Source organism: Carcharodon carcharias, chromosome 2 (assembly GCF_017639515.1).
Source record: "Carcharodon carcharias isolate sCarCar2 chromosome 2, sCarCar2.pri, whole genome shotgun sequence".
NCBI classification, from domain to species: Eukaryota; Metazoa; Chordata; class Chondrichthyes; order Lamniformes; family Lamnidae; genus Carcharodon; species Carcharodon carcharias.
In genome coordinates, this window is record NC_054468.1 from 94,198,255 (window position 1) to 94,225,228 (window position 26,974).

General features: G+C 43.9%; 1 protein-coding gene across 8 annotated transcripts in view; it reads left to right on the plus strand.

The window, feature by feature from the left end:
• The window catches only part of LOC121271063 (anoctamin-7-like), a 233,562-nt gene extending 208,036 nt beyond the window's left edge, over nucleotides 1–25,526 (plus strand). For 7 of the 8 annotated variants that reach the window (XM_041176770.1, XM_041176805.1, XM_041176798.1 and 4 more), the window contains 4 exons: nucleotides 3,785–3,927; nucleotides 12,158–12,248; nucleotides 16,763–16,882; nucleotides 24,057–25,526. In XM_041176770.1, the coding sequence (XP_041032704.1) occupies nucleotides 3,785–3,927; nucleotides 12,158–12,248; nucleotides 16,763–16,882; nucleotides 24,057–24,179 (477 nt within the window). In that variant the 3' untranslated portion in view covers nucleotides 24,180–25,526. The remainder of the gene's footprint in view (nucleotides 1–3,784; nucleotides 3,928–12,157; nucleotides 12,249–16,762; nucleotides 16,883–24,056) is intronic. The other variant, XM_041176824.1, reaches the window with a different exon arrangement.
• The last annotated feature ends 1,448 nt before the right edge of the window (nucleotides 25,527–26,974 follow it).

Here is a 26,974-nt window from a genome sequence, read left to right on the forward strand (position 1 = left end):
CTCCCCTCCATCGTCCAGCCTTGCCTGGTTCCATTCTCATCAATCCAGTTATAACCAGAGAATTAAACGCAATGGCTTCTGTTCCCATTCTCGCACCGTTACCTCTGCTCTCCCCCAAACAACCCATCCTTGGTCTCCTGCTGTTTTTCATCTATAAGCATCCCCTTGGCAATATCATCCAAAAACACATTAGATTTTACATGTATAGTGATGACACTCAGCTCTATTTTACCACCACCTCTCTTGACTCCTCCATCACTTCTGCCTGTTCAACTTTCAGTACTGGATAAGTAGTGTTGTAAAATGTTGTATGCTGTCCAGTAGGGCTCTCAAAGAGGTTCTGAGTCTTGTATAGTTTAACATTAAGGGCAGAATTTTCCAGCCCCGACTACTGCTGGGATGATCCGGTCCCACCGGAAGTCAATGCACTTTTGGCTGGGGTGCCGAATCTCCCACAGCAGCTCCCACCACGATGGGGCTGGAAAATCCTGGCCTAAGTGATTATTGGTAATACATAACAATGTACATAAATAGAGAGTATAATCCAAGCTAGGAGCTAACTCCATGCTGGCTTCTGCACAGGTCTCTGCCCAGTCCTAAACTGCCTTATAGACTCTAATTATGTCTCTCTTTACATCATAACTGTGGGCAGTATTGTACCCTGTCCAACGTTAACCCCTGCCATGCTAGATACCCTTATATTACACCTCCCCCAAGTCTTTATCCAACATATTTATAGTGCAATCGTGTTTACCCGATGTACTTACATTATTCTTATGCTACCCCTTCTTTTGTGCACCACCAACCCCCCCACCCCTCCTCAAAGTCTCTGTGTTTACAGATTCAGGTGGTTTGGAGGCTTTACGATTCTTCCAGATCCTGTTCTTGTAATATCTGGAGGAGTGGTCAGCTCTGTTGAACTGGAAAGCCTGGTTGATTCTGATGTTGCAATCTTGCACTTGGTTGTCTGGTTTTAATTCTCTTCTCCCGCTCCTTGGAGTTGAACCGTCCCTTGTCAACTCCCCATCTGGCCTACTCGATGGCTGCTGGCTTATCTTGCTCCTGTCGGAGGGAATGTACCCTTTGCTCCTCCTTAGTGTGAACCTGGCATTTCTCTTTGCATGTGGTCTGCCGTGATCCTTGTGGGAGTCAAAGGTTCTCTCCCTGTCATGTGGCTGTGTCTTATGTGGCTTTTTCTGCGACATTGTTCTCTGCGGTGTCCTTCCTTGCTGTGCTGGGATGTGTTAAGGCCAGTTGATGGCTGCTTCCCTGTTCCAACATTGCGTTGCAATTGGCTGCAATGGCTGGAGGTTGCAGCATCTGTGCCATGGTCTTTCGAGGAATTGTGACAGCTTTAAATGCTGTGAGGGATTCCAAGTTGGAGCCACAGCAAACGTTTTTTCAATGAGTCTTCCCATGTTGGTCTGGTTTTGGCGGGCTCCTGCTGTGACGGCAGCCCCAACAGAAAGTTAAACACTTTACATGCAGCGACTCTCTTAATTGATTATTCTGGGCCTTCCCTCGGGTAAACACGATTGCACCGTGACTATCAGTGAGTTTTTGGGTTTTTTAATCATCGTTTCCGGCTTTGGCTGGGTTTTCAAACTGCTGATTTTTTTTCTCTCTCTCTGTTTGCAATGAGCTCAGCTGCAATGTGGTGTGGCGCTGACTCAGAACCCGGGCTGGTCATGGTATTTAGAAAACGGGCTGCTCTGACTTCTAGAAGACTGAAAACATTTTTTAAACCAGCCTTGGCCAAGGACTTGATCTTTTAGCTCACTCCTGTTTGGTCCTTTGACTCTGTGGTATTGGAACTGGAGCTCCATTAGATCTGATGGAGTCCTTTGCTGCACAGTGAAGCTCTATCTTCTGCTTCTAATCCTGAATTCTTCAGTCAGGTCAGAATGCTGCTGTTTTAATTTTTCAGCTTTTGAATTTCTGCTCCAGCTTCTCTGAGATTCTGGCTTTTTCCAGTAGCTGTGACAATATTGTAGGATGTTATATACTGATCAGTAGGTCTCACAAAAAGGTCTGAGTCTTGTATAGTTTAACATTAAGCGTTTATTGGTAATGCATAACTATGTACATATACAGAGTATAGTCCAAGCTAGAAGATAACTCCATGCTGGATTCTGCACAGGTCTTTGTCCGGTCCTAGACTGCCATCTAGCCTCTGGCCATGTATCTCTTTACATCACACTCTGGGCGGTACTGTCCCCAGTCCCATGTTAAAACTTCCTATGCCAGATACTATTATGCTACGAGCAGAAATTTCCTTCAGTTAAATATTGAGAAGATCAAAATCACTGACTTTTGTTCCTGCTGGAAACTCTGCTCCCTAACCACCAACTCTATCCCTCTCGCCGGCCACTGTCTGAAGTTTAACAAGATTGTTGGCAACCTGGCATTCTATTAGACCCTGAGTTAACTTTTCTGATCCTCTTTATCACCACATCCAGGGTAAAGCAGCCCACTTGATTGCTACCCTATCCACCACCTTCAACATTCACTCCCTTCACCACTGATGAACAGTAGCAGCAGCAGTGTGTACCATCTACAAAATGCACTGCAGAAACTCGCTCCTTCCAAACCCATGATCTCTACCACTTCAAAAGACAAGGGCAGCAGATGCATGGGAACACCACCACCTGGAAGTTCCCCTCCAAGCCACTCATCATCCTGATTTAGAAATATATCACCGTTCCTTCGCTGTATCTGAGTCAAAATCCTGGAACTCCCTCCCTAACAGCACTGTGGGTGTACCTACACCACAGGGACTGCAGCGATTCAAGAAGACAGCTCACCACCACCTTCTCAAGGGCAATTAGGAATGGGTAATAAATGCTGGCCTAGCCAGTGATGCCCACATCTTGTGAGAGAATATTTTTATAAATCCATAATATTGCTCATCTCCAAACCTATCTAAGCTGATATTCTCATTTATGATTTTGTTGCCTCTAGACTTGACTATTCCAATGCTCTCATATCTAGCCTCCCAACTTGTACCCTTCATAAATGTGAGCTCATCTGAAACTCTGCTTCCCATATCCTGACTCCCACCAAGTCCTGCTCTCTCTTCACACCTGTGCTTGCTAACCACACTGGCTCCCAGTAAAAGAATGTTTCCATTTTATAATTCTCATCCTTATTTTCAAATCTCTCTAAGGCCTTAACTTTCCCCATCTCTGGAATCTCTTCCTACAACCAACTACCCACTAATTTTTTTTGAGTGCAGGGAAGATTTATTGAAGTGCACTGCCTCTTTAATCATTTTTTGTGGATGGGCACACACAGGGTCCAACCTGTGCGGAGCCTGCACGGAAACTTTAGAGTTGTCCTTGGCCATTTAGCTTAGAGAGAACATTGTGTACAAATCTCCCACCACCAATCCCCCACCCTGAGATCTCTGTATTTATCCAAATCTAGCCTCTTGTGGATCCCTAAGTTCAATCACTTCACATTGGCAGCCATGCTCTTAGTTGCCTCATTCTCTTCCTAAACCTCTCCTCTTCTATGACATTCTCTCCTTTAAGACACTCCTTAACTCCTACCTCTTTAGCCAAGTTTCTGGTCACCTGTCCTATTGTCTACTTATGTTGCTTCACACCAATTTTTGTCTGATAATTTCCCTTGTGCCACTCCTTTGGGATGTTTTACTAAAATGAAGTTGCTAAATAAATGCAACTACTGGTAATTTTTTATACAACGGAATCATATTGCAATTCCTGACAAAGGTGACATTGTGGTGAGTACCATATTTATGTGCAACCTATTCTCCCCACAGGCCTTTCTAATAGCGTTCACGTCAGATTTCCTGCCTCGTCAATATTACCGATATGTGCACCAAAGTGACTTGACTGGCTACACTAACTTCACCTTGGCATTTTCACCCCTCAACTTCAACCAGCAGAACAATAGCATGTGCAGGTAAGGTAAGGGGAGGGTGAAATATCTAAAGAGAGGGTCTTACTATCGCAGGCTGAGTCAATGAGATTTTCAAAGCTGGCTCTGGTTCAAACATTCTCCAGGACACAAAATTTCAAAATTTGCAGATGATACAAAACTTGGAAGCATTATGAACTGTAAGGAGAATAGTGTAGAATGTCAAAGGGACATAGAGAAGTTGGTGGAATGGGTGTACAGATGGCAGATGAAGTTCAATGTGGAGAAATGTGAAGTGATCCATTTTGGTAGGAAGGACATGGAGAGACAATATAAAATAAAGGGTACAATTCTGAAGAGGTGCAAGAGCAGAGGGACCTGGGTGTATATGTGCATAAATCATTGAAGGTGGCATGATAGGTTGAGAGAGCGGTTAAAAAAGCATTCAGTGTCTTAGGATTTATTAATTGGAGCATGGAGTACAAGCGTAAGGAAGTTATGTTGAGATTTTATAAGACATTAGTTCAGCCTGAGCTGGAGTATTGCATCCAGTTCTGGGCACTGCACTTTAGGGAGATGTGAAGGTATTGGAGAGGGTGCAGAAAAGATTCATGAGGATGGTTCCAGGAATGAGGAACTTCAGTTATGAAAATAAATCGGAGAAATTGGGACTTCTCCTTAGAAAAGAGAAGATTGCAAGGAGATTTCGTAGAGATATTCAAAACCATGAGGGGTCTGGACAGGGTAGATAGGGAGAAACTGTTCCTATTCTTGAAAGGATCCAGAATGACACAGGTTTAAGGTCATTTGCAAAAGCAGTAGAAGTGATATAAGAAAATAACTGTTCGCACAGCGAGTGGTTAAGGTCTGGAATGCACTGCCTGAGAGTGAAGTGGTGGCAGGTTCAATCGAGGCATTCAAGAGGGCATTAGGCTGTTATTTGAAAAGAATCAATGTGCATGGTTATGTGGAGAAGGTAGGAGAATGGCACCAAATAATTGCTCATTTGGAGAGCCGATGCTAACACAATGGGCTGAATGGCTGCCTCCTGTACTGTTGATGCATTTATAAATGACCTGAATAAACTTGCAGAGAACTGTAAATATGGCAGCTGGAAAGATGAACTAGTTAGGGACAGAATTGTTGTCAGAGAGTTGGTTGGATGAAACATTGTCTGAACACTTGCAGTCAAGAGATGATCTAACTTTTGCAAAGGCATTTCAACTGATCAGATAAGCTGAGGTGAGGAGGCAAAATCACTCAGTGATACAAGGTGACAGGGAACTCCATATCAAAAGCAGCAGACTCAGTGAAGTATGTTAAACTTAAAAACAGAGAAGCAGCCGTACAAGAGCAAGGCAGACAGAAAAAGTGTCCATCGACAGCCTTAACCAACAGTAATCACTGTGGTGGGGAAAAACACAAGTGTGAAAACTGCCCTGCCAGAGAAGCTGAAGCTATTTATGCAGAAAGATGAGCCACTTCCAGGCTGTGTGCCATAGCAAGAAGCCTGTACAAAATACACACAAAGGGAAGCCTTGGAAAGATGGAAAGATCCATGAGGTAAATGATACCCATGATATTGAGGTGCCTTTCCTTGGAGAGATCCAGGAACCTACTGGAAGCTACTGGAGTGCTGATATCCTAGTATAGGGAATGAAGACACAATTTAAACTAGACACAAGTGCAACAATTTTGGTTCTTTCTGATGCTGACCTGTGATTGGAGAAAAGTTCTCCAGTCATCATCAAAAAAGCTATGCGAGCCAGAACTCAAAGTCATAGGAGGACTGAACACAACCCTCCAATATTGAGAGAAAGAAATCACAGAAACATGTTTGTGATTCAGAACCAGAGTTGCTCACTTTTGAGCAGGAAGGCCTGTACCGAGCGACATCTGATTTGCAGAGTAGAGGAACTGGAAAGTCGAGAAGATCAACCCAGAAATTTCAGAGCTGATTTTCCACAGCTGCTCGCAGGACCAGGAAAGCTGAAGACAGCATACCATATCCCTCTACATCCTGAATTGAAGCCAGTGTGTCTGTTTACAGGCAGATAAGTTCCTCGTCCACTCTTGCCAAAACTAAAGGAAATTGACTCTATGTTGAAGCAAGGGGTTATTTCACCTGTGACAGAACCAACAAGCTGGTGCTCAGAGATGGTCGCAGTGCCAAAACCCAATGGATTGATCAAAATTTGTGTAAATCTTTCACAGCTGAACAAAACGGTTGAATGCAAAGTTCGTCATATGTCAAGAGTTTAGCTAAATTAGGACAGGGTTCAATCTCCATGAAGCTAGATTAAATAGTGTTTTTTGGCAACTACCCCTTGATGAAGAGTGTAAGTTGCTCACAATCTGCATTACTCTGTTTGGGAGATTTTGTTTCAACAGATTACCCTTCAGCATTATATCAGTGCCAGAAATCTCCAAGGGGACAATTTCAAGCATCCTGGGAGGACTGGGTGGAGTCATATGTTACTTGGATGGTGTCCTGATCCATGGATCCACTCAGACAGAACATGACACTAGAGTGCGAGCTGTGCCACAACGCCTAGAGAAAGCAGGACTTACACTCAACAACAACAGCATGTGAATTCTTGCAGCTGACTGATAAATTCCTTGGGCATACTGTGGATTCATCTGGTGTCAGAGCTGATCCACAGAAGACAAGAGCAATTAATGAGTTTCCAGTTCCTCAGAACCTGACTGAGCTCCAGAGATTCATGGGTAGAGTAAACCAAGTTAGAAAGTTTCTGCCCAGCCTAGCTGTCATCAATGAGGCACTACGTCAGCTTTAGCGACAGGTCAATACATGCTGCTGGAAGAAAGCACAACAGAGGTCTTTTAAAAAAATCAAAGAGATGCTGATGTCACCTGATATTTTAGGTCATTATGACCCAGAGCTGCCCACTGTCATTGCTGCAGATGCATCTTCTACAGGATTGGGAGTTGTACTCTTTCAGATACAGATAGATGGAATGTGCAGACCAGTTTACTATGCAGCTGATCACCAACAGAGACTGAAAAGAGACATGCAGTGATAGAGAAAGAAGCACTAGCTGTTACATGCACTTGCAAAAATTTCACAGACCATGTTCTTGGTCTCCATTTCAAGATAGAGACAGACCACAATCCCAGAGTGACATTCTAAGGAGTTAGAAAAAATTCCTCCATCAGAAAAACAATTCAAACTGAGGATGTTGAGGTTTGATCCAAAGACAGAGTATGTTCCAGGACAACAGCAGTATATAGTGGATGCTTTGTCCCATAGCCCAGTGGCAAGGCCCAACAAGGTGATGTAGCCCTAGTGGAAACCTTTGCATCGACAACAACCACAACTCTACCAGCAACAACTCAGCAATGGAATGAAATCAGAGATGCACAGAAATCTGATGAAGAATGTACTTAGGTCAGAAAGTTCTGTGTCAAAGGATGGTCAGTTTACATGGCACACAATCCCATTCTCAGATCGTACTATGAACAGGGGGGACACTTCTGAAGCAATGACTGCATTGCTGAAGGAGGTACTTGCAACACATGGAATCCCAGACCTTGTAATCTTGGATAATGGACAGCAGTTTGTCAATGAATACATTGAAGAGTTCAGGGCATTGTATGGATTAGTCCATACTACCAGCTCACCAAGTTGCCCTTAAGCCAATGGTGAAGCTGAAACAAAAACAGAATTACCTGGAAAAACTCAGCAGGTCTGGCAGCATCAGCTGAGAAGAAAAGAATTGACGTTTCGAGTCCTCATGACCCTTCAACAGAATTGAGTGAATCTTAGGAAAGGGGTGAAATATAAGCTGGTTTAAGGTGGGGGTGGGGGGAAGAAGTTGGGGGGTGGTGTGGTTGTAGGCACAAGCAAGCAGTGATAGAAGCAGATAATCAAAAGATGTCACAGACAAAAGAACAAAAGAACACAGAGACGTTGAAGGTGGTGATATTATCTAAACGCATGTGCTAATTAAGAATGGATGGTGGGACACTCAAGGCACAGCTCTAGTGGGAGTGGGGTGGAAAGGCTAGCAGGGCATAAAAGATTTAAAAATAATGGAAATAGGTGGGAAAAGAAAAATCTATATAAATTATTGGAAAAAACAAAAGGAAGGGGGAACAAACAGAAAGGGGGTGGGGATGGAGGAGAGAATTCAAGATCTAAAGTTGTTGAATTCAATATTCAGTCCAGAAGGCTGTAAAGTGCTTAGTTGGAAGATGAGATGCTGTTCCTTCAGTTTGCGTTGGGCTTCACTGACCTCTACCTCGCGAAGGCTGGGTGTCAACTCGCAGACACTTCCTCCTACCTCTCCCTGGACCATGACCCCACCATTGTTTCCAGGACTGTCACTGACCTCATCTCCTCTGGAGATCTTCCTCCCATAGCTTCCAACCTGATAGTCGGTCAACCTTGGACAGCCTGCTTCTACTTCCTACCCAAAATCCACAAACGGAACTGTCCCGGTAGACTGATTGTGTCAGCTTGCTCCTGCCCCACGGAACTCATTTCTCGTTATCTTGACTCCCTTCTCTCTCCCCTTGTCCAGTCCCTTCCCACCTAAATCCGTGATTCCTCTGACACCTTACGTCACATCAACAATTTCCAGTTCCCTGGCCCCAACCGCTTCCTCTTCACCATGGACGTCCAATCCCTCTACACCTCCATCCCCCACCAGGATGGTCTGAGGGCCCTTAGCTTCTTCCTCGAACAGAGGCCCAAACAATCCCCATCCACCACTACTCTCCTCCGTCTGGCTGAACTTGTTCTCACACTGAACAATTTCTCCTTCAACTCCTCTCACTTCCTCCAAATAAAAGGTGTGGCTATGGGTACCCGCATGGGCTCCAGCTATGCCTGTCTCTTTATGGGGTATGTGGAACATTCCTTGTTGCAGTCCTACTCCGGCCCCCTTCCACAACTCTTTCTCCGGTACATCGAAGATTATTTCGGTGCTGCTTCATGCTCTCGTCGGGACTTGGAAAAATTTATTAATTTTGCTTCCAATTTCCACCCCTCCATCATTTTCACATGGTCCATCTCTGACACTTCCCTTCCCTTCCTTGACTTCTCTGTCTCAATCTCTGGTGATAGACTGTCCACCAATATCCATTACAAACCCACCGACTCCCACAGCTATCTCCACTACAGCTCCTCACACCCCGCCTCCTGTAAGGACTCCATCCCATTCTCTCAGTTCCTTCGCCTCCGTCGCATCTGTTCTGATGACGCTACCTTCAAAAACAATTCCTCTGACATGTCCTCCTTCTTCTTTAACCGAGGTTTTCCACCCACATTCGTTGACAGGGCCCTCAACCGTGTCCGGCCCATCTCCCGTGCATCCGCCCTCACGCCTTCTCCTCCCTCCCAGAAACATGATAGGGTCCCCCTTGTCCTCACTTATCACCCCACCAGCCTCTGCATTCAAAGGATCATCCTCCGCCATTTCCGCCAACTCCAGCATGATGCCACCATCAAACACATCTTCCCTTCACACCCCCCCCGGTGGTATTCTGTAGGGATCGTTCCCTCCGGGACACCCTGGTCCACTCCTCCATCACCCCCTACTCCTCAACCCCCACCTATGGCACCTCCCCATGCCCACGCAAAAGATGCAACACCTGACCCTTCACTTCCTCTCTCCTCACTGTCCAAGGCCCCAAACACTCCTTTCAAGTGAAGCAGCATTTCACTTGCATTTCCCCCAACTTAGTCTATTGCATTCGTTGCTCCCAATGCAGTCTCCTCTACATTGGAGAGACCAAACGTAAACTAGGCGACTGCTTTGCAGAACACCTGTGGTCTGTCCACAAGAATGACCCAAACCTCCCTGTCGCTTGCCATTTTAACACTCCACCCTGCTCTCTTGCCCACATGTCTGTCCTTGGCTTGCTGCATTGTTCCAGTGAAGCTCAATTCAAACTGGAGGAACAACACCTCATCTTCTGACTAGGCACTTTACAGCCTTCCGGACTGAATATTGAATTCAACAACTTTAGATCTTGAACTCCCTCCTGCATCCTCACCCCCTTTCTGTTTGTTCCCCCTTCCTTTTGTTTTTTCCAATAATTTATATAGATTTTTCTTTTCCCAACTACTTCCATTATTTTTAAATCTTTTATGCCCTGCTAGCCTTTCCACCCCACCCCCACTAGAGCTGTGCCTTGAGTGCCCCACCATCCATTCTTAATTAGCACATTCGTTTAGATAATATCACCACCTTCAATGCCTCTGTGTTCTTTTGTTCTTTTGTCTGTGACATCTTTTGATTATCTGCTCCTTTCACTGTTTGCTTGTCCCTACAACCACACGCCCCCCCCACCTTAAACTAGCTTATATTTCACCCCTTTCCTAAGATTCACTCAATTCTGTTGAAGGGTCATGAGGACTCGAAATGTCAACTCTTTTCTTCTCCACTGATGCTGCCAGACCTGCTGAGTTTTTCCAGGTAATTCTGTTTTTGTTTTGGATTTCCAGCATCCGCAGTTTTTTGTTTTTATCTCTTTGGTGAAGCTGAAAACGGAGTGTGTACAGTGAAAGCTTTGTTGAAGAACAATGACACCTAACTTGCACTCCTGAGCTATTGTTCAACTCCACTCCAAAATGGTTTAGCATCATGTGAACTCATGAGAAGAAGACTGAGAAATCAATTCCCTATTCTCTCTCACACACTCAGGTTGCAAGTACAAGCTGTTGACTTGGACCAAGTCGGAGAGAAAGAGGATAAATATCACTTCAGCCAGATGTGGAACTATGAAAAACATCACAAGGCACACAACCTGCTAGACCTCCAACCAGGAGAGCCAGTTTGGATCTGAGACCAAGCTCTCTATGGACAAGTGGTTGAATTGACACCACCACATCCACGGTCCAACCTCATCCAAACAGGTAATGGTGCGGTGAGACGGAACGGATGTGTACTGGTTTTCACACAGAAGCAACCTCCTACTCCGCGGATGCAGTCATCTACCTAATTGAACTGGCCAGAGAATCCTCTCCTGCCCAGCAGAGTCTGACAGCCTACCTGCAAGGACTCAATACCCCAATCCCTTCCAAAGGAGAAGAGGGACCTTTTCTGGTAGACTCCTTGAAGCACCACAATGGTTGGTCCTATAAAAGGAATGGAGGAGAGAAGAGCAAAGAGAAGAAAACAAGATTAAGGACTACAACACACTGGAGTTAAAGTAGTGTTTCATGTTTGCCATATAGAAATGGAAGTCGGAGACTAGTCAGAGACTTGGGAGGAGGTGTAGTATACGGAGTTAATTCTAACTGTGTTATATGCTAATCTGATACTATGTACATCAACACAGGAAATGATGCAACATCACATGATCTTGAACTCTCTTGTATAACTTGGTGGTAAGATGTAGTAAGAGATGTTTCATTAAAGCTCCTGCTTTGCATACCTGAGCAGACTCACTAAATATTCTGCAACTGTCTAACAATACCAAGAATATTATAAATTTCAGACCTGATTTTGTTTTTAAAAAAGAGAGATCTAGGAATTTTTATTCAAATTTGAGAAGCAATTTTTTTATTGATTCATCACACAAATAAAATCCTGAAATTTTACTGGATAGAAACTAACTTTAAAGGTCTTTAGCCATAAATTATTCATTCACAGGATATGGACTACCAAGGCCAGCATTTATGGAATAAAACAAAAAGCGCTGGAAAAAGCATTTATTGCCCACCCCTAGTTGCCCTTGAGAAGGTGGTGGTGAGCTGCCTCCTGGAGCAGCTGCAGTCCATGTGGTGTAGGTACACCCACAGTGCTGTTAGGGAGGGAGTTCCAGGATTTTGGCCCAGTGACAGTGAAGGAACAGTGATATATTTTCAAGTCAGGATGGTGTGAGACTTGGAGGGGAGCTTCCAGGTGGTGGTGTTCCCATGTATCTGCTGCCCTTGCCCTTCTAGATGGTAGTGGTTGTGGGTTTGGAAGATGCAATTGAAAGAGCCTTGACAAGTTTCTTCAGTGCATGTTGTAGATGGTGCACACTGCTTGAGTGGTGGAGGGAGTGAATGGTGAAGGTGTTGGATGGGATGCCAATCAAGCAGGCAGCTTTGTCCTGGATGGTGTTGAGCTTCTTGAGTATTGTTGCAGCTGCACTCATCCAGGTAAGTGGGGAGTATTCCATCACACTCTTGATTTATGCCTTGTAGATGGTAGACAGGATTTAGGGAGACCTGGACCCTGTGAAACACAGGAAAATATGATTGATTCATTGCCTGAAGTAGTCATCAATCCTTATTATGTATGTGCTTACTAATTTGCAGGTACAGAGATTTCAGGGATTCCAATGGCCACTTGAGTCTGACATACTGGAATCTACTGGCTATTCGTTTGGTATTTGTCATTGTGTTTGAGGTGAGTTGGTGTGATTGAGTCACATGGGGAATGTTATCAGTGCACAGTACAAAGTACAGGGCATCATTGAGATATTGGCCACACTGGATGTCCTGTGTGAAGATGTACATTTGAAAAATGATGATCTACATGCTTCAATTAGCGGAAAACAGCACAGAACTTGAATTCAGAGAATTCTGTTTACTATTGAAGGTTCAATTTCACCACAAAGGGGAAGGAAAATAGAAGAGTATTTACATTCTTGGAGTCATAATGGCACAGAAGGAGGCCATTTGGCCCATCGAGTCCATGTCGGCTATCTGTAGAGCAGGCTTGTCCAACCTTTTCTCTTGGGGCGGGAGGCGGTGGTTGGGGGGGCACATTTCAATTTCTCTCATGCTTGGGAGGCTGCTGAGCAAATTCCAGAAAGATAATGTTTGGCACAACATTAAAAGTGATTTTTTTTAAAAGCTGATGTATGGTTACAAACAACTCCCTGAGGAACAAAAATGGCAATAAATTGATAATTAAAAAATGAGCAATAAACAAAGACGACCATTCGAGTGTGAAAGGGTGAGAGTGTGTGTGTGTGTGGCCAGCTAACTCCGAGTCTCAGGGTGCTCACTCACTCACACACTGTGAGAGTGCCTGTTGGGATGTGGGGGTGTTGGGGTGAGGGTGAATGAGAACTCTGAGACTGGGAGTGAGCCAGACACACACTCTTCCACATACACACACACACACACACACACACAGGCTCATGCACTCACCTTCTCACACATGTGCACACTCACCCTTGATGTCATGTGCACTCACTCCCTCTCATGCACACTCACCCACTCTCTCACGCACGCTGCACTCACTCTCTCCCTCGCGCACACTCAGCCTCTCTGGCACGCATGTGCACGCTCACTCTCTGGTGTGTGCACCCTCTATCTGGCATGCATACAGATACACTCACCCTTCCACACATGAGCACTCGATGGCACAGTGGTATTGTCGCTGGACTACTAATCCAGAAACCCAGGGTAATGCTCTGAGGATCCAGCTTCAAATCCCACCACAGCAGATAGTAGAATTTGAATTCAATAAAAATCTGGAATTAAAAAGTCTAATGATGACCATGAAAAGATTGTTGTAAAAACCCATCTGGTTCACTAATGCCCTTGAGGGGAAATCTGCTGTCCTTACCTGGTCTGCCCTACAAGTGACTCTAGACTCACAGCAATGTGGTTGCCTCTTAATTGCCCCCTGAATTCGGGCAGTTCGGGATGAGTAATAAATGCTGGCCTGACCAGTGACGCCAACATGTCATAAACAAACAAAATATTCAGCCCTGTCACACACATACTCACCCCTCCCCTTGCCTATGGTCACCCTCACACATACTTACCCACCCTCACACTCAATCAATTATGCTCACAAACTCACCCCTCCAAAATTCCCCCACACTCACTCACTTCCCACCCATAAACACTCAAACCCACTTCACTCTCAGCACACCAAGCCAAATTCACCCTCCCCACACCCACTCCCATTCACTCACTCATTCCCATGCCCCTCCACACTCACACCCTTCCCACTTTAACTCTTCACACTCACTGCCCCCACATTCACACTCACCCCCCCTGTCTCAACTCCATTTACACTCACACTCCCCCCCTCGCACCCCATACTCACTTGCTCACCACCCACCTTCATACTCACTCTGACTCCCACTCACCCACCCTAACATGCCCTCATGCACTCACCCACCCTAACATGCCCTCACGCACTCACCCACCCCCTCTCATGAAATCGGCTCGGGGGTTTTAGTAGGTGGGCTGGAGTGAGGCCTGATGTCTAGCGGCGCCCGAACATGGGTACCCACTGAGGAGAGGGCCAAGAGCCGGGGGAACATGAGGAGAACTGGTGGAACTCAGCCTGGCCAGAACATTGGCAGCCGGGGGGAAAGCGACCGCAGCCTGGGGGTGTAAAGTGGCCACAACCAGGCCAGAGCTCCAGCAGCCATGGGAAAGCACGGTGAATATGTGCTCCAAAATCTGTCTCTCTATCTTTAAATAATCCCAGTTGTCAGTGTACGCTGCTCCTCCAATCACAGCCTGTTTCTCTCCCATGTGTGATGCTGATAGGCTGACTATTGAGTGGGAGACAAACAGATTGTGAATGGAGGAGGAGGAGGCCCCTGAAAAAATCTTCAAATGCACTGAGCTGTCTTACCGGCATTTTCAACAATCACTTTGCGGGCCACACTGAGGAGTTTCACGGGCCAGGGGTTGGACAAGCCTGCTGTAGAATAATCCAATCAGTTTCACTCCCCAGCTTGCTCCCCATCGCCCTGCAGGTTTATCTCCCTCAAGCACCCATCCAGTTTCCACAACCCGCCGGGGTACAGAGCTCCAAAGATTCACAACTCTTTGAATTAAGAAACTTAGCTTAATTTCAGCCCTAAATGGTTAGCCCCTTATCCTGAGGCTGTGCCCCCATGTTCTAGATTCCCCAGCCAGGGGAAACAACCTCTCAGTCTCTATCCTGTCAAGTCCCTTCAGAATCTTGGATGTATCAATGAGATCACCTCTCACTCTTCTAAACTCCAGAGAATTAGATGCAATTTACTCAACCTCGCATCATAGGATAACCCTCATCCCAGGGATCAATCTAGTGAACCTTTGTTACTGCCTCCAATGTAAGTATATCCTTTATTAAATATGGAGACCAAAACTGCACACCTTATTCCAGATGTGGTCTCATCAAAGTCTTGTACAATTATAGCAAGACTTCTTTATTCTTGTGCTCCAGTCTATTTGCTACAAAGGCCAATGTGTCATTTGCTTTCCTAATCACTTGCTGCACCTGCATGTTAACTTTCTGTGTTCCTTGTATGAGTGCATCCAAGTCTCTCTGAACATCCACATTTAAAAGTTTCAGGCCTTTTAAAAAAAGATTCTGCTTTTTTATTCTTATGACCACAGTGAATGATCTCACACTTCCCCACATTATACTCCATCTGCCACCTAGTTGCCCATTCACTTAACCTGTCTTTATCTCTTTGCAGCCTCTATGCGTCCTCCCCACAGCTTACCTTTCCACCTAGCTTTGTATCATCAGCAACTTAGATGAAGAGACAGAGAGTAATATATCTAAGTCATTAATATAAATTGTAAATAGCTGAGGTCAGCACTGATCTTTACAGCACTCCACGCCTCACCAGTTGTCAACTTGAAAATGTCTCATTTATCCCTACTCTGTTTCCTGTTGTTAACCAATCCTCTTTCCATGCTAATGTATCTCCGCAATTCTTAATCCCTTTTTTTGTGCATTTGCCTTTTGTGTGACACCTTATTGAATACCTTTTGAAATCCAAGTACACTACATTTACTGGTTCCCATTTATCTACCTCATTAGTTATACCCTCAAAAGACTCTAATAAATTTATCAAAAACAATGTCCCTTTCGTAAAACCATGCTGACTTGTTCTAATCAGACTATGCTTTTCTAAGTACATTGTTAAGACTTCCTTAATAATAGATTCCAGCATTTTCCCAATGACTGATGTCAGGCTAACTGGCCTGTAGTTCCCTGTTTTCTCTCTCTCCCTCCTTTCTTCAGTAGTGGTGTTAGATTGTTCCAGTCATAGTGTAAATGCACCTCAATTGCCTTCCAAATAAATCTACTGCTTTCCCTCTGTTAGAACTATCTGAGACTGGGGCTTGGTTTTGGGCTTTGTGTTTAATACCAGTGTGGTGAGCAGTCAGTTCAATTTTTCCCAATGCTTCAGCTTGAGGTAGTTTTACACTGAGTAATGCTGCCCCCTACTGATGCTAAGAGCCACATCAACGGAGTGATATCCAGCTACCACAAAACAAAAACAGAATTACCTGGAAAAACTCAGCAGGTCTGGCAGCATCGGCGGAGAAGAAAAGAGTTGACGTTTCGAGTCCTCATGACCCTTCCACAGAACATCGGATATCATCTGATAGGAGATATATCTTCGCATAAACGTGACAGTTACATATAAGAAACAGATGGAGGCCATTCAGCTCCTAAAGTCTACTCTACCATTCAATTAGGACATGGCTGATCTGTGTATCAGTTCTCTGCTCTATATCCTTTAACACTTGGTAACAAAACCTATTAATTTCAGCCTTATAAGTTTCAGCCTCAGTATTCACAGCTTTTTAGCAGTGAAACAGGACCAGGTATAAAGTGAAACGGGATCAGACTCAGAGTGAAGGGGCATCAGACGCAATGTGAAATGGGATCAGACAGAGTGAAACATGCTGCCAATTCATTACCAGCCCTCTTAAACATTAAGCTCATGATGAATTTAATCCATAAAAAGTTTTTTGGGGAATCAAATATGTAACTACTTCCTGTGGTAGAACTGACATAAGAGCAAATCTATTAAGTTTTAATATGTATAAAATATTGAGGTTAAATTCAACCTTTTCAGCAATATCTAAACCCTTTGGTGTGTTACTGCTTGGAAACACTGCTCACCATTTTAACTCCCTTGTTTCTTATCTGTCTGACAGCATGTGGTGTTCTTTGTAGCCCGAATGATTGACTTGCTGGTCCCCGACATGCCTGAATCTTTAGAAATTAAAGTGAAGAAGAATCGCTACATGGCAAGGCAGGCTCTGGCTGAGAGCCAGGTAATTCTACAAAGGAATCAGTGTGATCTTGCAGGAGATTGTTCTGTTAGTTTGATCAAGAATGTCACTGCCCTCAGCATCAGTAACTGCAGATGAACACATACATCATCCAATACCGGAAATCAGGCACACGCACACACTTATGGGATCCTTATTCACTCCCACTGCACAGAATATCCAGACTATATCTCCAGCCATTAAAGAATTCCAGTAGGTGAAGACCTCATGAACAAATGACACCACTTGTTAGAACCTCATTGACCCAATGGATTCCTCGTTAATGTCAGTAGAGAGAGTTGTTGAGTAGCCAATGAATGCCAGACTTCAATTTTGTAGCATCCTAATGGACCATTGGGTGGATTGCCAATTTTAAATTCCATTCAGAGAGTAAAATTCCACCTGATCCCATGGGTTAAAACTCCTCCAATGATTCTACACAATGAGAATAAACAGAGGTCCATTGGGACGCTACAGAATTTCAGGCCTGCCTTCAACAATTAGTAGCATCAAACTTTGCCATAACATGTATACAACATGATCAAGCGGTTCTGCTTTATTGGTCAATATTCAGCTGACCCAGGGAGCTGTAACAATGGAATCTCACATTATGGGAATCCAATATCCCAGTCTTACATGTTCACCCATGCATGGGCCTCCTACCTACTGCAAAATGGACTGATGGACCCTCTAGTGAGACATTATGACAGATTCATTAACTTTACATAGATGTGAACAAGCAGAATGATGTTTGCACTTGAATTTGAAGAAACTATTTTGTAGCATTCCTCATGAGTAAAAAAAACACTTGTTGGCTGAATATTTTTTCTTTTGGCTATCTCCACCTATCACTGGCCCTCTATCCAGCTCTACCTGTCCCACCCCCCTTTAAACCAGCTTAGATTTCACCTCTTTTCTATTTTTCCTTAGTTCTGGTGAAGAGTCATATGGACTTGAAACGTTAACTGTATTCCTCTCTGCAGTTGCTGTCAGACCTGCTGAGTTTTTCCAGGTAATTTGGTTTCAGATTTCCAGCATCCGTAGTTTTTTGCTTTTATACTTTTTTGGCGAGTGATTTCTCTAAAACCCACTAGCACTAAACTTAAGTTTGGGGGGGTTGCAGTGGGGGTTGACAGATTATCCATTTTCCTTCTTTTCTGGACAGTCAGCACAAAGCTTGACCCTGACCCTTGCGCCCAGTGATTGACCAGTTAAACTATTAACAAAAATAACTACAACCATCTCAGGGTACAATTGCCAACTCTGGTTGGATGTATTCCTGGGAGTTTCCATCACCCAGTTGGCCCCGCCAGTCAAGACACCATTCTTCCCCCAATATCTTCATAAATAGTAAATAAAAGCGTTCAAAGAAATTGAAAAATAAACATTTATTAATAACTCTGACCTTTTTCTCCTGGGTTCTCCTGGATATTAAGCTTCAATTCTTGCAGATGGGGTTAGCAGCCAGTTTCTCAGGGATGGTTTCTACAGTTTGCTGGGCCTGAATGAAGAAAGCCATTCCAACATGTGTGTGAACATGTGTGTGAACAGGAATGTCTTTAACAAATCTCTACAGTCTTAAACTAACATGATTTATGAAAAACACCATTTCTCAGGGTGGGTCGGGGCTGAATCTAATCCTTTGTGTGCCACGTCCTTCTCAACATCCCCAAAAGTTATATTAATTTCTTACAGTTAAGTTCAACAACAAATCATATTGTCCCAATATAAACTGATTTGAAATCCCTCCTTGACTGAGTCCATTGAAACTTGAGACACTGCATAAAATTCCAATGAAAAATTGGATGAGAAGACAATTATCTACATGAACTCCACTTGCCCACCCTATTGCTGCATTACTTCATTTCCTTAAAGCCCAAAAATCTGTCAGTATCCTCAATGACTGAGCATCACAGCTCTCTGGGGTAGAGAATTCCAAAGATTCACAATCGTCCAAGTAAAGAAATTTCTCCTCATCTTAGTCCTAAACGACCAACCCCCTTATCCTGAAACCATGATGCCTAATTTTAACCTCTCCAGCTAGGGGGAAAAACATCCTCTTGGCTCCTCACCCATCAAGTCCTCTCCGACTTTTATATGTTTCAATGAGATCATCTCTCATTCTTGTAAAGTCCAGAGAATATAAACCCATTCCACTTGATCTCTCCTCTTAGGTCAGGTCTCATTCCAGGAACCAATCTGGACCAATAGGACCTAGTGTTACACCCCCTCTCAGGCAAGTATATCCTTCCTTAGATATGGAGATCAAAGCTGTACGCAGTGCTGTGTGTGTGGTCTCAGCCAGACATCCTTACTCTTGTACTGCAACTCCCTTGCAATAAAGGCTAACATGCCATTTGCCTTCCTCATTGCTCGCTGGGCCTGAATGTTGACCTTCTGTGATTTGTGCACAGGGACACCTAAATCCTTCTGAATCCCAACATTTACCAGCTTCTCAACTTTATATAAAAAAAATTCTGTTTTTCTCTTCCTGACATAGTGGATAATTTCACACCATCGAATTATACTCTACCTGCAATTAATGGGCAATTAATGCCCACTTAAGGGCCTCATTCTGCCACTGTTTGTATTAACCCAGTAGTTAGGCTGGAAACTCACCATGCAGGAAGCTTATTTCTATCATTATTTTTAAAATTTCTTTCCATTCATTGTTTTATCCCCCCCTTTTAGCCTATTTCGATCTTTTACTTTCTACTTTCTACTCTTAATGTCACCATTAGCACCTCCTTTAGCCAGTATCACCACTATCAACACCCCTTCCACCTTGTGTTTATGACATCTTTCGCAATCTCTCCTTTGCTTCCACCTATCGCTGGCCCTCTATCCAGCTCTACCTTTCCCACCCCCTTAAACAGTATATATTTCACCGCATTTTTACTTCTCTTTAGTTCTGAAGAAGAGTCAAACAGACTCGAAACATTGACTCTGTCTTCCTCTCCACCAATGCTGTCAGACCTGCTGAGTATTTCCAGCAATTTTTGTTTCTGTTTGAGCTTGAAAAGCAAAGCCTGTTGGTGTTTCAGGGAGGGTCCCTCGTTCAAAGATACTCAGAGCTTAATCGAGGAACCTGGCATCGGGAAGGGCAGTGGGGCCCTCTGTAATCCCTCCCTGCCCCTCCACCGTGGCTTGGATCCCTCAGCATTCCCGGCAACCGCCATCACTGCCCCAGTACCACTGACGAGCAATGTACAGCGTCCAGCCCAATTGGCCGGTAGCCCTCGGTGGCAGGGGAACCAGGGTCCTTGATCCCGGGGAAGGCCTGCTGCTGCCTAGCTAAGTAGTGTCCGAGAGGCACTTAATTTGGTGGGCCTTCCTGAAAGGAGCTGATGTGAGGCTCTCGCTGGCTCTCTAGCCGGTGAACAAGACTCAAAGCGCCTCCTTTAAATACTGCCTGTGGTCTTAAGTTTAAATTCCAACTCTGCCTGACATTAACAGGATCTCTTCTCTGTGCTTTACCAAGATGAATCTTCCAGTGTGTTTTTAAACAAAGTCCAATTCACTCAGCTCTTTGAGTATAACCAAATGGACTTCCCCTGGTAAGGTTCTGTCTGGTAATTCCATGATGTCTAACTGTTCACAATCCTTGTTTCCTTGAACACGGGTTCTATCCTTCACTGTGTGGTTCATCCAAAAGCAGGTCCTTTTCTTCTCCTTACTGACATAGCAGCACCTGTTGTTCCCCCAATTCTTCAGTCTGACTGACTCTAGACAGTCTGCCAGCAGTAAGGCCAGCCACCTTTCCTTTGTGTCCAGGTGTTAAAGTTCACACCTGACTTTGAATAAGTTTTAACCTGGGCCTCTTGTTCCCATGGCAACTGGGTTACATGGGCTTATCGACAGGGCAGAGTTCAGCACAACTTCACACTTTATTTCAGATTTCCACCATCTGCAGTATTTTGCTTTTATTCACACCACCTCCTCTCATTCCCGGGCTTCCTGTTTTACTTTAAGTTTAAAGAGAGAGTTTAAAACATAATCTTCTTATAAAAACCTCACAGCCATAACAGCTTTCATCCCATTAATTTCTCCAGTACTACTTTTTTTGCTAATATTAATTATTTTAAGTTGCTCACTTCCATTAGACCCATGGCTCCACACTATTTCAGATATGTTTTTTTGTCTTCTACTGTGAAGATAGATTCAAAATATTTATTTAACCTCTCTGCCATCTACTTATTCCCTATTACAAATTATTCTGTTTCTGTCTCTGGAACGGACCAATGTTTACTTTAGCTACTCTCTTCCTTTTAGCACACTTGTAAAAGCTCTTACAATCTGTTTTTATATATTGTATCTTGCTGGTTTCTTCTCTCCTCTATTTTCTCCCTCTGTCACTTTCTTGATTTTTAAAACCCTCTCAATCTTCAGGCTTACGACTCTTTTAAATATCATTTCAAACACCTTCTTTTAATCTAATACTATCCTTAACCTCTTTACTTAGCCACTCAATCAGTGGAGTTTTTAATTCCTCAGGGGAATGTATCAAACCTCTTCATATGGATTCAATGGATGAAGTTCAATTATACACCAGGATAATGGGCAAAATCACTTCCAACTCAGTGCCACTTGTCACATCCAAAAGCAAAAGACTGTGGCTGCTGGAAGTCTGAAACAAAAACAGGAATATTGCGGGATATACTCAGTCAGCCTGGCCGCATCTGTGGAGAGAGAAACAGTGTGTTTCAGGTCATGATCTTTCATCAGAACCATTTACAGCAACACTTCCATTGTGGAAAACCTACTATTCTAAGTATAGAATGTTCACCGGTTTTCTATTTCACTCGTCTGTAGTTTGTGAAATGCAGCTAACTCATTAGCATGATCCTCTATTCATTTTATGTAATTCTCCCTTCCTCAGGGATCCTCCTACAGGATAACTTGTGTTTGTTTGTGACTGGGGATTCCACAGAACTTTGGTCAGTCCCAGCAGGGCCAGGAGAACTGGGAACAGTCGGAATTTTGCACAGAAAGATAGCAGTCTGAGCTAGATCCAATATAGTGCCGAGGAGTGAGGTTAGGGGGGAAATTTGAAAAGGTGGTAATTAGAAAAGGAGGTGGAACTGTGCCTGCTGTCCAAGATAATCTTTGAGCAGGGAGCAAGATGACAGGCAGAAGATGCGTATGAGCTTATACTGTATTGATTTGAGGCAGCACAGGTAGCTATTATACTATGATAGAGTCGCCGTGGGGAACTGTTAAAGAGCTGAAGGGGGGTAAGGGTGTCAAAAATGAAGGTGGAACAGTCATAGACAAAATCAATGGAGGAAACAGCATTATCACAGACGACAGGTTAAAGACGAGGGAGGGAGCTTAGAAAAGTTTATTCCAGAGGCAAAAAGTGACAGAGAGGAGTAGGGAATATATAGGACAATATAGGTAGTTTGGTCAGTGTTGGAGATCATGTGGGGCATTGTGGCCATGTCTCATGATGAGATCAAGGGAGTTTCCGTGGTTACAGGTGGGGGGGAATCAATATGAAAGGTGAGATTGGCAATGTAGAGGAAGGGGGCAGCAAGTCCAAAAGAAGATTTAAATCAATGAGGATAAGAGTTTGGTTGATGCAAAGGCAGAGATTGAGCGGGAGGTAGAAAATCTCAGTAAGCAGGTACCTGGAACTTACAGAACATGGTAGGATCTTGAAAGGTGATAGAATATGCAATGAAGAACAAGAGCAGGAATAATAGGGGAAGAAATCTTAATGCAACAGATACATAAATAGTGCAGGGATTTTGGACAGGGTCGACCAGGTTTTTGTGCAGTCATAAGGACTCCCTGGTCATTTAAAAGTGGTGGACGGGAGCGGATTCTGTGATTCCAGCTCCATATCCTGCCCCTCTCCCTATTTTCATTGGCACAGGATAAGGGTGGGGGTTGCAAGGCCCTACCCTGCACTCCGACTTGGCTGGCTCTTTTGTGGGGCTAGGCACCTCATAACCACCCCCAACCCTACCACCCACAATTTTTATAGAGACCGGCCAACCTCTCCTTGTCTTATGGTTTGTGTACCTTAGAAGAGTTGTCACCGTAGTTTAGATTTGGGAACCTTTTGAAAGGTGAGGTCGAATGGTCTTACCCATGCCCCCAACATTCAAATTCATGCTCCCCCCTCCCCCTACACATTGTAATGGCCCCTCATACCCTCCAGGCCAATCCATGACATTTCCATGCCCATTCACCCAGTGTACAATCTGTACAGAACCAATGAACCCTATGGTAATAATGGCATGTGTGGAACTGCTTAAAAACACCCAATCATAATTTTCTTTAAAAAAAAACTGCTGTTCTCACAACCCTATGAACGTATCAAACAACCAGGCTTTTAAAGTATCAGTAATGGGTGCTATGAGCACTTAACACCCCTTTATCTTGTGCAAATAAACATTGAGCCATTGACAAAAGAAATCACAGAAAAAAATAGCTTATAACATCATAAAGCTCTCAATCTCCTCTGCACCTGTGTCAACAAACTCACTCAAATAATCCTTTTATGAGTGCCTGGACCATTCATCAATTGGTGTGAAAACCCATCTGGTTCACTAATGTCCTTTAGGGAAGGAAATCTGTCTTTACCTGGTTCTGGCCTACATGTGACTTGAGATCCACAGTGATGTGGTTGATTCTTAACTGTCCTCTGAAAGGACCTAGCAAGCCACTCAGTTCAAGGGCAATTAAGGATGGGCAATAAATGCTGGCCTTGTCAGTGATGCCCACATCCCATGAAAAAAATAGAGAACAAAACCTCCAGCAGACTGGTGCAAATAACCCAGAATAAAATCAAAGGGGTATTAAAAAAAGTATTTTATTTGAACGCCTTTATTAGTTATAAAAATATTGGGAATGGGGGAAAAAGAGTCTGTTTGTTTGCACAGGGTGCTTGGAGACCATACCTCCATCAATGCATCCAAGCAGAGTCAGTAATCTGAATATAGCATTGGCTGCAGCTGTAGTTCAGGTACAAGGAGAAAGGAGCAATCCATTTAGTAGGAGCCATTGAATTTGAGAGTGACTTTGAATTCATACAGCATCTACAAAAATAGCACACAAAGTATATGCAGTGTACACACACTGCAAACCCAGACAGTGTAGTCACATGAACACAAGCACCTCTGTTTGCAGGAAGCTCTGACTGTCTTTTTGTTCCTATGTTGCTTTTCAGGTTCTTCTAGAACAAGCTGAAAGCCCAAATGGATTACCTAGCCCAAGGCTATCAGAAACCAGAATTGCAACAGATCAGCAAGATCTGCCTCCCATCCCAGAAGATAAACCGTTTCAACTGTGACACCTCCTGTTCATCACATACCAGCCTGCAGCTGTCTGGCAACATTACAGTTCAAATCTGAATCTCAGCAGAAATATTCACACATTTCACACTAAAAAGATACAATAATTTGAAGGGGGAAAATTTGAAACCCTTGGTCGGGGAAATGAATGTTAAATCATGACATATCTGAAACTCAACCCCTACCTACATACTCACCTCTTTCTGGTTTAAACACTGAGGGCCTGTAATTATAATATTTAATAAGGCTCCTTTCTAGATGCTTTGGCAATGATTTGAATTGAACATTTCCTGTATGGGCTTCCTGAGGTTCAGGAAACCTGGCAACTAAAGGGAGATGGGCCAATCCTGGGGGTAAGTGCTTTTTCTAGCACTGCTTATGGGTCAAGAGTGCTTATCTGACACCCCAAGCACAAAGCTTCTGCTGTGATCCCCCCCTCCCTCCCTCTGCTTGTCAGTCCAATCCCCCATCCACCCCTGTTCTTTCCTGGTTGCTGGGACCATCACTGTGGTCTTCTACCACTGACATTCCTGCCAGTTGTCCGGAGGGAAACAGAGTATAAATGTGAAAGGGGTTCTACCAATCTCCATTTTCCCAGGGTTCCAGGGTTTTCCCCCCTAACTCACACATGTTCCTTCACTCCCTCCCTGGGAGGAGTCCATTTAAAAAAGACAGAGCCTATCGGTGGCCAATGGGTACTTTGGAGCTATTCTGTCTCTTCAATCTTGTTCCCTCATCTCTTAAAGAAGTTGGTACTTGCTGGTGTACAGTGCCAGCTGCCACACTCAGTGGCTACTCATCAAATAGGAGCCCAACAATTGAGCTCTGGCAGGCTATTCAACTGCAGGGGGCACTCATGCAAGAACTTTCCTGTCCATGTAGGTTTATCTCATGATTATCCCACCGATTAGACCATCTCTGGATGCTGACCTGGAATCTTAGGCTGATTGCAACTTGCCTGAGCTAGAAAGAATGCAATGTCTACCTGTCATCTTGGCTGAGATCAAAATGGGGCTTGATCCTGGGATCTTCCAGGCTGTGTACCTCCGTTCTACAATAGGCAATGAACTTAACCATTGAGCCAGTGGATCTTTTCTAGCCTAAGCCTTGTGTTTCTTCAATTGGTTCATAAAATATTGAGTAACTACCTGAATTATAGATAGAGTAGAGGTCGTGAGCTCCAGTCACAGGTCGCTGGTATGTTCAACATACAAAGTTGACACACATCTTTATTGAACAGAGGTAGTTGCTTGGAAACACTGTTTTATTCCATCCTAAGCCAGGCTTTACTCTTAGACAATGAGCTTTAGTCTTCCCTTGATGTTGAAGTTTAAAAGAAAGTATGATTGGTGATAATAAAGCATCAGTGATACCAACAACTTTTGGATGATTAATTCAATGAGATCACTCCATGGCTTCACCTAGACTCTGTGGATGTCTTTGAATGGTGAGAAAGAGAATGCACAGACAGGAAAATCATCACACTACTTTTTTTGCCTCGTTAAAAACCCTAAGTTCTGTGGATTGGAACATGGCTGATGTGCAGGCCCCAACTGATTCAGAATTATTGTATATGATGGATGATGCATATTCCTCTTTGCAATCTCTAATTTTCTCTCCTTGATTCAGGCAGTAGTGCGAGATTTAGTTGACCTCCTGAGTGCTGAAGGCCACCACAGCAGCACACCTACTCTGGTTGTTCTTCTCATATCTTCCCGCTTTCCCCTTAGGAAATGGTACGAAGCAGTGGAAGGATTCTCAGGCTGATTAACAGGCTGACGGACCGCAACATAAACACTCCGTCAACGAACCATAAACGGGCCATGATCAGCTGACAGCAGGATTTGATCCCAACAGCAGAGAGAGGGTTTTTAATGGGCACCCACAGTCCATTTAATGAGGGTGATCCCACCTAGATCCACCAAACACGAGGGCACCAACCTGGAATTCCTTGCCAGGCCCCGGTCTGAATTCACTGGGCCTGTCTGCATGGTTCAGAGCTTGAAGCTTCCTACTCTGAGGCAGGGAAGCTACCACTGAGCTAAAGGTTCACTCCATCAATGCTGTAGCGATTATACCATTTATAGAACTTACTTTACCTCAGTGAAAGTCAGTGAAGTGATGCTGCAAATTTACCAGGCCATAGTGCCTGATTTTCTAGTCAGGCATTTAAATGGACAGAAAGTCACAATAAAGGCCTGAAGTCACAGTAATGGCACAGTTTGTTCATACACTGACAGATAAGGATCTGTTTCAAAGTTTGGGTCATTTAGCTGCTGAACACTCAATCAAGTTAATCAACAAGTTACACTAATCATGCACTAGCATCATTGATAAATGTGAAGTAAATTAAAAATGGAGCTGGATGGAATGGTGGACATTGAGGTCATAAAGAGAATGCATTCACCTGGATTTACAGATGTGTGCTTGTTAACAAAATGATTGACAAATTACAAATTTGCTCACTCCCCAGAAACTCAAAACAGGGCCATACAGAAAGGAATATTTCAAGCTTCTAGCTCCTGAGGAAATTACAATGCAGTTTGCTAACAGTATGTTTTGACAACTGGAACTAGATGAACAAGTTTCAAGTTCTGTATGTTCAGTACAGAAAGTACAGCTTCTCATGTGATGTGGCTTTGTCTCTGCAACCATAACACAAAACCATCTTTACGATGTATGAACACAGCAAAGGTGCTGACATACTGATGGATGATGCAGTGTTAGCTAAAGGGGAACACAATGACAGACTTCACAAAAAGAAAGACTTGCATTTATATAGCACTTTTTGCGA